Genomic DNA, 15,220 nt, shown 5'->3' on the forward strand with positions numbered 1-15,220 from the left:
TTAGAACTACTAGCATAAGCCTGAAAAGTTCAAGTGACTGAAGAAACAGTTGTCTTGGAATACATTACTTCCTGTGGTACTTTTACTGTTACATGTTCTTTCTTTCTGTTTTGTTTTTTATATTATTTACGTTGGAAGCTAAGATCTTAAAAATGTTTTTTGGTACAAAAATGTCCTCACAATGTCAGTCTTCCGAAAGGGCATATAGCAAAAAAGTCTGAGGGTGTTTTGTTTTTGTTGGTTTTTTGTTTTGTCTTTTTGGGTGTTTTATTTATTTATTTACACCTCTCTGGACTTTCTGCTGTTGAAAAATTCTGGAGACAAGCGCTGCTTATCTGGGAAAAGATGATTAAAAACAGTGCACAGATGATATCGTTCCAAATATATTTAAACTTGCTATTTAGAATTCACCTGAGATTAGAAAGGAACTAAATAGTTTGTTAGGTTAAGATAGTGCTCACAGTTCTGCCTATATCTTTCAGGTTTAAGATTAATTCTTTATTTACAATTTTGTCTTTTCTTTCTGAAGTTTCTTTGATGCAAATATTTTTTTGCAGATAACTTGAAAAGACTGTTCACAGTGGAAAGGGCAAAAATATAGTTTTTATATAGTCTATAGTTTTTAGTGAGGGAACAAGGTTTTGCAGTTAAACATATTGATTAAAATTGGTTAGAAGATGACAATGTAAAGGTCAAAAATTTTAATCAGTAATTTTTATCATCTGTGCTTGCACACAAACTGGAAATCAAAATTAACATTGTCTAATATTTATTTTTTGGTGTTTGGTGAGGAAATATTACTATGTATTTAATGGTTTTTTTAGGTATTATCAGTCTGTGCAAACCTGGGAATTCCGGGATTCAGTCTCTTATTGGGGTACTCTGTATACCAAATATGGAAATACGGGTAGGTGGTAAATATTTAGTACTGAAATAGGAATAATATTGGATGTCTTAATTAACATATTCTTACAATTTTTTAATAATTTAGTGGTCTAAATACAGACCACTAGCCACCAATTACAAGACCACTAGCCTTGAGTTTTCTTGACCCCCAGCTTTGAGTCTATAATTCCATTATAAATTTCCTGTGTAATCTTAAGCAAGCTGCTTGCTTTTTCTGTGTCCATAAAGTGAGAATTGAGGCACATCCTGCATGTCTGACAGAAGGGAATGGAAGAGAGAAAAGGGAAAAAAGTGTTAGACTACAGGAGGTAGTAGGTAGTATACATAAAATATTTGTATGTGCTCTAATATTTATGGCAGTGAAATACATTATAGGCTATGAGAATAAATCAAGTTTTTTTTTATTGTTGTTGTTTTGTTTTATTTTGTTTTAGTCTAAGTTCCTTTTTATCATTTTCTATAGATCTTGAACTCTTTAGAATTCCATTGTGATTTAAGTGGAATAAAAAATATATTAAGGTACCGTGAAATTGGTACTGCCGAAAAAAATGCTTTCAGACATTGTTCTTGGTTTTAAGTTATTTAGTTTCTTGTTTATACATTGTATAGTGGAAGTCTCCAATCTGCTGATATTTAATTGCTACAAGTAGAAAGTAGGCATTAGGAAAGGTACATCACTTGCATGGACTCACACTAGATCAATAGTACATAAATTAATTTTTGCTCTGGCCGCAAGTAAAAGCAAATTCACAATAACTGTAGTTAAGAGTTTAAAGCATTAAATTTGAGTTGAATAAAAATGTTTCTTCCCGATTACTGCCTAAACTAATAAGTTGACGGTCACAGCAGTAACTGTTGTAAAAAACTGTAATCCAAGTAGCCTAAGATTCTATAGAATTCAAAGTGATAATATAGTTCTAAAGTGAGCAATCACCTTTTCTTCTCCAGATTAACTTTAGATTATGAAAATAAGCATGTTATCAAAAAAAGAAACACCCAAAGAGACACCAATTTTAGCACACTATAAAAATCTCAACTGCAGTGTTCTTTTTTTAATAGTGAAAAAAAAGGCCATTTTTTGTGAATCTATAAAATTGCTGCCTTTTTTTTTTTTTTGTAGCGAGGTCTGCTTGAGGTTCTCTATGATATATTTCGTCTTCCTCTCCCTGTTGTCACGGAAGAATTTATTGAGGCACTTCTCAGTGTAGGTAAGTATTTGGAACCAGTCCACGCAATAATTCTGTGTATTATTCTCTTCTACAAATTTGAACCCTTTACTGTTTCCTCTGTGTTGCAAATTATGTCAATATCAACTGTTTCATCACAGAATTCATTGAGTATTCTGGTCTCCCATTTAAAATCCTTTATCAACAATTAAGTGTTGATCAAGCTACTAGAAGTCTAACTTTCTTCTAACATCCTTACTATATCAGTTGTAAGTTTGATAGAAGAGCAGTAGTGGAACATAATGGAACATTTACACAAAAGACTGTATAATACTAGAAATTAGACTTCTTTGAAGTGTTAAAAGCATTAGTAGTGTATAAGTGTTGGTGAATGTCACAGAAAAGTTATTAGAATCATAGAATCACTTAGGTTGGAAAAGACTTCCAAGATCATCAAGTCCAGCCATTAACCAAGCACTGCCAAGTCCACCACTAAACCATGTCACTAAGCACCACATCTACATGCCTTTTGAATACCTCTAGGGATGGTGACTCAACCACTTCCCTGAGCAGCCTGTTCCAATGTCTCACAACCCTTTCAGTGAAGAATTTTTTCCTAATATCCAACCTAAACCTCAATGGAAATGGCAACTTGAGGCTATTTCCTCTTGTCCTATCACTTGTTGCTTGGGAGAAGAGACCAACCCCCACCCCACTATAGCCTCCTTTGAGTTGTAGGGAGTGATAAGGTCTCCCCTGAGCCTCCTTTTTTTCTAGGCTAAACAATCCCAGTTCCCTCAACTGCTTCTTAGAAGACTTCTAGACCCTTCACCAGTTTTGTTACCCTTCTTTGGGATACGCTTCAGCACCTCAATGTCCTTCTTGTAGTGAGGGGCCCAAAACTGAACACGGTATTGGAGGTACGGCCTCATCAGATACAAGTACAGAGGGACAATCACATCCCTAGTCCTGCTGGCCATGCGATTTATGATACAAGCCAGGATGCTGTTGGCCTTCTTGGCCACCTGGGCACACTGCTGGCTCATATTCAGCTGGTTATCAACCAATACACCCAGGTATTTGGAACTTTCTACTGGGCAGCTTTCCAGCCACTATTCCCTCAAAAGTGGGAAAAGTGTCTTTTAAAAAAGTGTCTTTTTCTATATATTGTGTATGTGCTAATTATCCCCGCTGCACTTCAGCAGACTTACTTTTACTTGGGAAAATGCATGTGTTTTCATGTCTATATTTAGCAAAGTTAGTCTTTTATGTTTAGAATTATTCCTTTGTAAACCTTAAGAATATCCTCTGCTTTGTCTCACAAAAGTGTAAGTCTGAAAAGAGCAAGTCTCAGACTTTAATGTTCCGTCATTTTCCAAACTCTGGTTATAAATGTGTGTCATGGCCTTGACTATAAAAGTTTAATCCTTGTTCTGCACTTATAAATACTTCATTCTTTGTTATAAACGTGTAACTTTGCTATATACAGATGTGCATTTTAAAATTTTAGGTCACAGAATCACAGAATTGTCTAGGTTGGAAGAGGCCTCAAGATCATCGAGTCCAACCTCTGACCTAACACTAACAAGTCCTCCACTAAACCATATCACTAAGTTCAACATTGAAACGTCTTTTAAAGACCTCTAGGATGGTGACTCCACCACTTCCCTGGGCAGCCCATTCCAATGCCTAACAACCCTCTCAGTAAAGAAGTTCTTCCTAATATCTAACCTAAAACACCCCTTGTGCAACTTTAGCCTGTACCCGTCGTCCTGTCACCAGGCACGTGGGAGAATAGGCCAACCCTCACCTCACTACATACAGCCTCCTTTAAGGTACTTATAAAGAGCGATAAGGTCGCCCCTGAGCCTCCTTTTCTCCAGGCTGAACAAACCCAGCTCCCTCAGCCGCTCCTCATAAGACTTGTTCTCCAGACCCCTCACCAGCTTCGTCGCCCTTCTCTGGACTTGCTCGAGTACCTCCATGTCCTTCTTGTAGTGAGGGGCCCAAAACTGAACACAGTACTCGAGGTGCGGCCTCACCAGAGCTGAGTACAGGGGGACAATCACTTCCCTAGCCCTGCTGGCCACACTGCTTCTTATACAAGTCAGGATGCTGTTGGCCTTCTTGGCCACCTGAGCACACTGCTGGCTCATATTCAGCCGACTATCCACCAATACTCCCAGGTCCTTCTCTGCATGGCAGCTTTCCAACCACTCATCTCCCAGCCTGTAGCTCTGCTTGGGGTCATTGCGCCCCAGGTGCAGGACCCGGCACTTGGCTTTGTTGAACTTCATGCAGTTGACCTCAGCCCATAGGTCCAGCCTATCCAGATCCTCCTGCAGAGCCTTCCTACCCTCAAGCAGATAGACACACACACCTAACTTGGTGTCATCTGCAAACTTACTGAGGGTGCACTCAATCCCCTCATCCATATCATCGATAAAGATATTAAAGAGGACTGGCCCCAGTACCAAGCCCTGGGGAATGCCACTAGTGACCGGCCTCCAACTGGACTTGACTCCATTTACCACAACTCTTTGGGCCCGGCTACCCAGCCAGTTTTTAACCCAACGAAGCGTATGCCAGTCCAAGCCACGAGCAGCCAGTTTCTTGAGGAGAATGCTGTGGGAAATGGTGTCAAGGTGTTACAAGGTTTACAAGGTGTTACAAGGTTTTCTGTTAAACAAGTTTAATGTGTTTTTGAATTGTAAATTTCATTATTTTGGTTGATGAAATCTTTGTTCTAGCTTCAAAGTTAGCATCACTTTGTGCAAGGGCGTGGATTAGATGACTTATCGAAGATTCCTTCGGACATAAAATTTTCTGTAATTTAAAACCTGTTGGAATAGCTGTTGATAAGAACTATTATTTACTCACAACCATTAAAATAACACTATGAAATCCAGTGTTATAATTAACAGTTTTGGGTGTTGGTTTTTGTGTGTGTGAGATTTTGTTTGTTTGGTTTTTTGTTTGTTTTAGATCCAAGCAGGTTTCAGGACTGCTGGAGACTTTCTGATGGCTTTGTAGCCGCTGAAGCTAAAACTATATTACCCTATAGAGCCAGATCAAGGTGGGCATTTCATGAACTCAGTCTAAACTGTTGGTTTTTTGTTATTGTTGACAAAATAATCGTTTTTCTCTTGCAGAAATAGAAATGTAGAAATAGAAATGTACTTTCTAAACTGTTTGCTTTTTTTTTCTCCTTAGACCTGATCTCATGGATAATTATTTGGCTTTAGTGCTTTCAGCTTTTATTAACAATGGAATTCTAGAGGTAACTGATGACTTCAAGTATAAATAGATGCTTGTTACTTTTCTCCTATAAATATTAAAAATAAAATACATTACATTGTATACATCCTACATTAAGTGTTGTATTTTTTTAACTTTTTTGAAGGGTCTGGTTGAAGTAATTACAAGTAGTGATGACCATGTATCTGTTAGAGCAACTATTCTTTTAGGAGAACTCTTGCACATGGTAAGTAAGACTCATTGGAAATGGATATTTTCTAGTATAGCTTTGATTTTTTTAGGAACTTGGAGCATCTACTTTTCATCAAAATAATGAGTTGTTTTATATTATTCCATATGGCACTTTATATATGACAGGATGACTTGATAGGAAGACAGTTAATCCCCATCTCAAACTTTCACCAGTTCTACTCCTTGCCTCAGTAACCAGTTGTATTTTTAAGCTGGAGTCCTGCAAACACGCTCATCTGTCACTGTGTCTGCAAAAAGGATTACTTCTGTTTTTTGCTTTTCTTTGAGTGATGGGAGCAGTAGCAACGTAGAATCATAGAACGGTTTGGGTTGGAAGGGACCTTAAATATCATCTAGTTCCAACCCCCCAGCCATGGGCAGGGACACCTCCCACTAGACCAGGTTGCTCAAAGTCCCATCCAACCTGGCCTTAAACACTTCCAGGGATGGGGCATCCACAACTTCTCTGGGCAAGCTGTTCCAGTGCCTCACCACCCTTATAGTAAATAATTTCTTCCTTGTATATCATCGAAATCTACCCTCTTTTAGTTTAAAGCAATTACCCTTTGTTCTATCGCCACAATCCCTGTTAAAGAGTCCCTCCCCAGCTTTCCTCTAGGCCCCTTTAAAGTATTGGAAGGCTGCTATAAGGTCTCCTCAGAGCCTTCTCTTCTCCAGGCTGAAGAACCACAACTCTCTCAGCCATTCATAGACATTCATAGGAGAGGTGCTCCAGCCCCTTGATCATCTTTGTGGCCCTCCTCTGGACTCATTCTAATGCTTCCATGTTCTTCTTGTGCTGGCAGCCTCAGAGCTGAACGCAGTACTCCAGGTGGGGCCTCACAAGAGCAGAACAGAGGAGTAGAATCACCTTCCTCGACCTGCTGGCCACACTGCTTTTGTTGCAGTCCAAGATACGTTTGGCTTTTTGGGCTGCAAGCACACCTAACCTGTATTTGTGCTTGGGATTGCTCTGGCCCAGGTGCAGGACCTTGCCCTTGTTGAACTTCATGAGGTTCTCACAGGCCCACCTCTCAAGCCTGTCAAGGTCCCTCTGGATGGCTTCCCTTCCCTCCAGTATGTCGACTGTACCACACAACTTGCTTAGCTTTCTGTCTTGCAGACTAGGTAGATGAAGCTTTTGCATGTTCAGCTTGATGTGGCTGGAGCATTTCATATTACTCATTCAGGCAACTCACAACTTGGAGTGCACTTTCAGCATTGGCTGCCCAGGGAGGTGGTGGAGTCACCTTCCCTGGAAGTCTTCAAAAGACGTTTAGATGTAGAGCTTAGGGATATGGTTTAGTGGGGACTGTTCGTGTTAGGTTAGAGGTTGGACTCGATGATCTTGAGGTCTCTTCCAACCTAGAAATTCTGTGATTCTGTGATTGCTGAAGGTATCCCTTGCGTAGCACAGAGATGCTGAAGGCACCTTGCTTCTTGCCTCTTCACTCTCCTTAACTTATCTTTAGAGTAGCTTCTCTTTTTCCTTTATTCTGCACCCCGACAAGATTAAAGTCTTTACCATTCCACACCGACAGGATTTATACTTACTTCAACAGGTAGAGAGGAGAGGGAATTGTAAATTTATCCTACTGTATTTTTCTTGCTCGGGTTGTGCTAGCCTATTCCAGATGAAAACCAACCAACCAAAAACACAAAACAAAACAAACAACAAACAAAACCACATCCATGCTTGAAGAACAGAACTTAACCTATTTTTTTTCAGGTATAGAATTGATTTTTTTTATTTTCATATACACTCAAGTGCTACCTCACAGACTGCTGAGGAGCTTAGAATTCTTCAGATTTTTTTTTATTTTATTTCTGATTTTATATATTTTAGTATTTATACACATGACATAAGGATGAGTGGTGCTTTGCATGTTTTTGCATGTTACCACTTCAAAAACCACCAATGCAAAAAATAAAAATTAGAAGGCTCTGAGTCCTAAGATTATCTTTAATTGTATTTCAGATTGATTAATTAAATTATTCAAAATGGTATGTGTAATTATTGCTCTGACATTATGCAAAAGTTAGTTTTGTTTTCATGCATTTGTGAAACTCTTATGAAAAGGGGTAGGTTCTTCAAAAACTTATCCTTAAGAGATGTCTAAAAATGTTGTAATATGTTATTCTAACAAGTTGTCTTTTTTGTTGTTTAGGCAAACACAATCCTTCCTCATTCTCACAGCCACCACCTACACTGCTTACCAACTCTAATGAATATGGCAGCATCTTTTGACATAATGAAAGAGAAGAGACTGTAAGAATTCCAAGTTACACTTAAATGTTAAAATATGTCATTTTCCCCCTGTAGTTGAGTGAAAACCTACATTACAAATTTCCTGGTGGTTGAAACCACCTCTGTCTTTATTTAAAAACAAACACTTGCATATAGAAATACTCTGTGACATTTACTAGGGAAAAAGTTTCCAGTGCATGATTCCAGAAGTGTGATATATTACAGTAACAATTTAGAAATTGAGAAATCCAGAAAGAAAGCTTTGATAGTCGTTTTCAGGACAATTTTACATATATTGCAAGACTTTTTTAACATAATGTTTCTAAACGAACTATAAGACACTGTTTGACCAAGCAATGTCTGAGTCATGTTCTGTGTTTTTAACCTCTCTATTGTCTCACATTTCTTTTTTTGGCATTTTGATGCAATTAAACTTTCCAACCTAAGAATGCTTGTGCCATTTTTTTCTTCTGTTTTTGTTTATCTATAGATAATTAAATAGTAATTGACCAAATCAGTGAATCATTGGTGTGAGCAAAAGCAAAAATGTAACATTGGTATGGGACTGTTTCTTAAACCCATTTTCTTCTGAAGAAAATGGTCATTGTAACAATAGTGCCTATGTTAAAACTTTGTGCTGCTTTTGTTTGGAGTTTGCAATGTTAATTTTTTCAATTCTTTTAATTTCCATTTAAATAAAAGAATTCAATGAAAAAAAGAATAATGTAGACTTGAAGCAAATGTTTATAGATGTTTTTTATTCCTCATTGAACTAGAAAATCCGAGCTCTGTATAGATATAAAGAGGAGGATAAGCCCTTGGGGTTGTGGGGGGCAAGGGGAAGAGACATTTTACAAGAAATACTTTCTTAGACAAAGTTGAAGCTAGCTCCCTCAACTCTCTACCACAGAATGTTGTTCTACTGTGACATCTTGCAATACTTTATCAAATTTAAACTTTGCAACATCTTCTGTGAAGTCTGAAAGAAACCAACAATTGCAGAGTAGAAGCAAAGGTATCAATAAGGCTCATTCTTCAGTACTAATAATTCTTAAAGATAATTTTCTTTATAATTTCAAAATATGACTGAAGTGTATGGATAATGTATGAAAACTTATACCAACTTATACCTTTTTTTTTTTAATTTGGCTTCAGAATTATTGGTAAACTCTTTCTTGAGCTATGCTTATTTAACTCAGTATATAGCACTGGAGTTCTTTAGATAGATAAAAGATGTCAATTATTGATTATAGTATTTTTTCTATTAGACGAGCAAGTGCTGCACTGAACTGCTTAAAACGCTTTCATGAGATGAAGAAAAGAGGGCCAAAACCTTACAGCCTCCATTTAGATCATATTATTCAGAAAGCAATCTCAACCCACCAAAAACGGAATCAATACCGTGTGCAGAAAGATATCTTTATTTTAAAGGTATTATCATTATTGATCTTTCAAAACTTAATTTGACTTTGTATTTTGGAGACTTAAATCCCACCACCTCCACCCAGCTTTACTTTCTGATTTAATTCTGAGTCATTTATCTAATTTTTGTATTTTTTTAATTTAATGTCTTCTAACTACTTGTGGATACTATATTGTGTTTTCTAGAACTTGAGTGAAATTACAATAATTTTAATGCTTTTTAGGCCCCATTGTGATCTCCTGCTGTTAATTCTTAATACAGTACTGCAACTATGCAATTTACTCTCAGATGCAAATTACTGCAGAGCATAGCCCTTTAAATGCTTGTTACATGACCAGTAAGTGTATCATGTGACAACACTGACAACAGTAAGGCAAAGAAACTTAATGTAACTTTTCATCTCTGTGTTCCAGGATACAGAAGAAGCACTTGTAATGAATCTGCGAGACAGCCAGGTTCTCAACCATAAAGAGAACCTTGAGTGGAATTGGAATTTGATAGGGACCATACTGAAGGTGAGCCTAAAAAGAGCATGACAGTATTCTTTTATGGAATTGTTTGAAAAAAAACATTTTTGTTTCACATGTGAGCTTTGACTTCTAATATTAATTCCATATTATATGCCATAATCTGTTCTATTTCAGAAAATTAGGATGTCATGGGTTTAATCAGTACTGATAGTCTCTTTATATACAACCCTTAAACTGTATGCAAAAAAAACCCTACAGTTAAATTCACAAATTTCTGAATAAGCCCATATTAAATCTTATATAACTTTATTTGTATAGAAATAGACTTTATAGAAGGTGATATAATGACGTTCAAGTTACTAATACTTTAGACTTCAGTCCAAACTACATAGGAATAATGCCTTGTTTCATAGCATTTTTTTTTCATATAACATGAACTGAAGGTTAAGGTTGGAGGTGGGTTATTGATCAAATTTAAGATGCTTAGACCAAGGCACATCTTAAAACTTCAGTAATGCACAGTCTCGTTATATAATTTTTGAACTAATAGTAATAGTCCCATAGCATCAAGTTTGTTACAAAATTAACACATCTTCATAAAACACTTCATAACAGGAAATATCTCTAACAGGCAGGGCATTATCTTAAATGGTGCACAGCTTTTAAGGGTCTACTTCTTTTCTGAGCAGAAAACTTTCTTTAAGTAAGAAAACTTTGAGTAAGTACTCAGTATAGTTTTAGAGCCAAAATAACTCCTATCATTCTGTGTATCAAAGCCATCCTTCTAGTGTTATCCTCAAGTAATGTTTTCTTAAGGTCTTCTTTACTATGTTGTTATAAAGATGGTGTAAGTACAAAAAAAGGATTCATAGTGACACACATAATCAAGATTATACTTTAAAAATATATATTTCTGTGTGTTTTTTCAGGGACTGATAAACTTGAGAAAGCAAGAATCTGTCTGATATAAAGACCTAAATAGGTACATGACAGTAACTTTGCTCCACTAAATTTTACTTGTTTACAGGCTTTTTACTGTAATATTACTAAATTTACTTTAATCAGATATTTTTATCTTTGACTCAGTAATAAAGATATTATCAAGAAACTGTTTTTCAGAATCTCACGTTTAATTAGTCTGTGTAGTACTTTGATAATGGAAATTTTATGCAGTTGACCACTAATATTTTTTCCCTGAAATTTAAAAGCAGAAAAGCTTCAGGTCAAGCTGTCAATTTCCCTGCTATCTCAGACCTGCACTGCAGTATATTTTATAGTGTCATGTCAAACAGTTTTAAATGTCACAAAATTAGTGACTTCTGTCTTTCATAATGAGAAGTTACTGTGTTATATGGTTAATTTCTAACCACTTCTGTTCCTGTTTACATTGTTTTTGTATAGTTTAACAGAACTGTCCGTCTTTGGTCACTGAATGAGCATGATTCCAGTGTTTGGACTTCATTATCTCATGTGGCTACACACCTCCCTCCTATCTCTGTAACAGCCTTATAGCTGTGGAGAGCATCAGAATTGCACAATGGTTAGGATTGGAAGGGACCTCTGGAGGTCATCTGGTCCAACCCCTCTGCTCAAGGAGGGCCATGTAGAGCAGGTTGCTCAGGACCATGTCCAGAAGGCTTTTAAAGATCTCAAAGGAAGGAGACTCCACTACTGCTCTGGGCAACCTATTCCAGTGCTCTGTCACCTGTACAATAAAGAAGTGCTTCCTGATGTTCAAAGGGAGACTCCTGTGTTCCAGTTTGTGCCCATTGCCTGGACACCACTGAAAAGAGCCTGGCTTGGTGGTCTTTGTACCCTCCCTTCATGTATTTATATACATTGATGAGAATCCCCTCTGAGAATCCTCCTCTTCTCCAGGCTGAACAGTCCCAATTCTCTCATCCTCTACTCATAGGAGAGGTGCTCCAGTCCCTTGATCATCTTTGTAGCCCTCCACTGGTCTCTTTCCAGTATGTTCATGTTTCTCTTATACTAGGGGGCCCAGAATTTGATGCAGTTGTTATAAATTCCAAGTCAATTTAGCTTTATAATATTTATTTATGGGGTCAATAAAAAGCAAGTAAACAGCGCTGGGTGTGCGGGGAATCTGGGCTCCTCCAACACACACACAAGTTACATCAGGCAGCTGGTTTTTATGCTCCTAGGCTAATACATATTCATTACTACTTCTGGAAAAGGCAGGGTTATTATAATTAGTTCCCAGAATCCAAACCCTCCCACTGGCGCATGCGTATTAGTCTCCGGTGGTGCCTCTGGGGGTCTCTCATGCTGAAGGCTCGTAGTCTTCCTCCCAGGCTTTTTCCTTGTCCTTCTCCTTTGTCCATCTTGGCCGGATGTCAGAGACTTGTGCAGCCTCCCCTGTAAGCTTTGTCTTTTAGTCGTCCTTCAGCTTTCCCCTTCTCTTTAATCTCTTGGCTGGATATCAGAGACTTGCATAGTGTCCCATGCAATAGTCATAATAGTTAGCAGTTATTCTGAAACCCCCCAGATATCTGAGACTCAAGGTTTACCCTTCAAGCCCTCTACTGACATGAATTGCTGAAACATTCCTTACAATCCCTCATCTTCTTTTTAATATTCTCAATTTGTGTCTCTTCAACTTTTGCCAGTAACAACTGGATTTCATCATTCGGTTCTTGGGGGGTCCATTTCTTAAGCATCGTTATTGACACATCACCTTTCTTCTCTACTGAAGTCATCACAAATTGGGTACTATTTATTATTCAGCCTATCAATAACGTAAAGCAAGGTATCATAGGTATAAATACTAACATCATTACACCACATAAAAATAAAAATAACATCCTTTTAACCCATGGTCCACCGGGCAGCCATGAAAACAAATCCCAATCCATACCCTTACAAGATTGTACTGGGACGTGAGCTAATTTCCTAATTTCCTTTGTTATCTGTTTAACCACTTTTCCATTATCATCAATTTGTAAACAACAATTAGAATCGTTCAGCTTTCCACACACTCCCTTTTCTTCTGCTAGTAAATAGTCTAAAACCATTCTATGTTGAAAGATAGGTTTCCTCATCTGGGTGGATTAATCAGACAGAAGGTCCAAAGCCGTCGCTTTTTGATTGGTTACAATTTCAAGGACAGCTTGCAACCTAATTATTCAATTCAAATTATAAATAGGTTCTCGGGCTCCCGATACTACCTCATTCGGGTTCCAGGTAGCTGGTCCATAATGCTGTATGAGTCTTTCAGGAGGCCTTTCATTCTCTCTCCATTTTTGGGCACTACCCCCAGCTAAGGAAGCATCAATAGATTGTTTTACTCTATTCAGATCATCAAATAATCTTATTCCTAAATGATTTCCTTGTATTTGTGACAATAAAAAGAACAAGGGTCTTATGTACCCCACATAGCATATTCCCGACCAGTTTTCAGGTAGCCTCTTGTAGGCATGTTTGCCACACACCCAATAATGTCCCTTTAGGGCCCACGTCCCGTTTGGAAAAGGACCATCCCATCCTTCTTTATTCTTTGGAGCGTGAAAATACAAAGTGTTCTTGTTACCAAGTGGTCCTGTTACAATGTCTGCCCCATTTGTACTTGTATATGCACACCTCCAAGCTCCCGCATTGGATTCCCAATTACAATTACAATCAAGTTTTCCTTGGCAGCCTGTCATACTACGAGCTGACCAGTAATGTTTAAAGAACACTCGCCTCCCATTCTCATCTTGTCATCTCCAGCAGTAGACCCTTACCACATGCTGTTCCCTGGTGGTGTTATCATGCTGACAGCTCAAGATTTGACCGTCAAATTGTCCCCCCACTGGTGCTCTTGCCACGGTTTCACATCCAGATCCAAAAAATTCCCTATATGAGCATGTCAGCCAAGTCCCGTTTCTCAGCTGGACATGTGTGGTGTTCCATTTCCCACTACATGCTGTACAGTTTATAGGTCTACATTCAGGATCAGTACAATCATATTTGGGAGACAGAGTCCAATTACAAATGCTTTTTCCTACTGCTATCATTCCTGTTCTGTTTAAACAGTATATACCCCGATCTGACGAGTGCAATTGCCACAGGCTTCCTTCCTATTTCCGAAATTGTGTCCCATTATGAACTTCACTCAAATTACTAGCTCACCACTTGGGTTCGACCGGGCCAGCTACCCAGGGCCAACTTTCAGTTCCCCCCTGGTCCTCCACAAACCCAGCAGTTACTAAGGTTAAAGGCCTTGGCCACTTCCTCCACCAGAATGAAAAAGTTATTCCTCCATTCTTGCCTATGGCTCAGTTGCCCCTGTAAAAACAATACCAGGAAGTATAGCATTTCTTATCCTTTGCACGGTCCAATCTTGAGGGTGTGGGAAACGCCTTCAATCAAGGGGTTGGGCCCACTTTCAGGATCGATTTGAGCTTGTGTTACCGTTCAGCCTTTCAGGGTGATCCAGCTCCTGGAAAACTAATCACAATTTTATATGGGTTTAAAAAAAAGGTTCTTATGTTATTTTCTCGGGACAACCTGACCTTAGTGTGGGAGAAGTCCGGTCGAGGCCCTCTCACTCGGTGGTCAATACCCATAGGGGTTGCCTCCCTCGGTAGACCATACGCACCGCAGTGGAGGGTCCTACCCCGGTCTTGCCTTCTCCCTTTCCTCCCTTCAGGCTTGTCCCCTTTATTTGACATCCTTAATTCATGCAGAGCCTCGTTGCCAGAATATGAGTTCTTCCTTAGCTTTAGTTTCAGTTTCCCAGGAGCGGACTCAACCCTCCAAGTTTCGGTAGTTACTGGTCCTTTTATTCTGGATGTGTGGGTCCAACCCCTTTCTGCTGTTCTCACAGCTGCTTCAGTAGTAAGTAAAACAAAGTATGGTCCCTCCCATCGGGGGTTCAATGGTTCTTCCCTCCAGGTTTTTATTAAGACCTTGTCTCCTGGTTGTATCTTATGAATAGCAAACCCCAGTGGGGCGTTTTGTGCTAAAATTCCCTTTTCCCTTAATTGTTGTAGTTGTTTCCCTGTCATGATCACATATTTCTGGCTTTCATAATTCTCTATCAAAGAATAATCTGATGGCATTCCTTGGGAATACGGCATTCCATATAACATCTCATAAGGTGAGATACCTGTTTCACTATGGGGCATAGTCCTAATATTCAATAATGCCAATTGCAAACATTTTATCCAAGACCGTTGGGTTTCAGTCATTAATTTAGCCAATTGTTGTTTAATCATTTGATTCATTCTCTCAACTTGTCCTGAACTTTGTGGATGCCATGGAGTATGGTATTCCCATTTAATGCCTAGGGCTGTGGTTAAGTCCCGTAACACCTTAGATGTGAAATGTGTCCCCTGGTCAGAGTCAATACTCCCTACCAACCCAAAATGCGGTATTATATTTTCCATCAACATTTTAGCTACTATAGCAGCAGTTGCCCTCGCCACAGGATAGGCCTCTACCCAATGGATTAGTTGATCCACTATCACCAACAAATATTTATATCGTCCTATTTTCAGTAGCTCGGTGAAATCAA

The 15,220-nt window shown here is 38.5% G+C and overlaps 2 protein-coding genes across 4 annotated transcripts in view; one reads left to right on the forward strand and one right to left on the reverse strand.

The window, feature by feature from the left end:
* Positions 1-15,220, reverse strand: part of DYM (dymeclin) — a 432,971-nt gene that overhangs the window by 138,950 nt on the left and 278,801 nt on the right. The gene's annotated exons all lie outside the window — the stretch shown is intronic.
* Positions 1-15,220, forward strand: part of LOC137846698 (rapamycin-insensitive companion of mTOR-like) — a 223,762-nt gene that overhangs the window by 131,139 nt on the left and 77,403 nt on the right. For all 3 annotated transcript variants that reach the window (XM_068664770.1, XM_068664772.1, XM_068664773.1), the window contains 8 exons: positions 825-907; positions 2,027-2,114; positions 5,058-5,148; positions 5,286-5,352; positions 5,476-5,556; positions 7,730-7,830; positions 9,078-9,240; positions 9,646-9,747. In XM_068664770.1, the coding sequence (XP_068520871.1) occupies positions 825-907; positions 2,027-2,114; positions 5,058-5,148; positions 5,286-5,352; positions 5,476-5,556; positions 7,730-7,830; positions 9,078-9,240; positions 9,646-9,747 (776 nt within the window). The remainder of the gene's footprint in view (positions 1-824; positions 908-2,026; positions 2,115-5,057; positions 5,149-5,285; positions 5,353-5,475; positions 5,557-7,729; positions 7,831-9,077; positions 9,241-9,645; positions 9,748-15,220) is intronic.

Source organism: Anas acuta, chromosome W, assembly GCF_963932015.1.
Source record: "Anas acuta chromosome W, bAnaAcu1.1, whole genome shotgun sequence".
In the NCBI taxonomy this organism is placed as follows: Eukaryota; Metazoa; Chordata; class Aves; order Anseriformes; family Anatidae; genus Anas; species Anas acuta.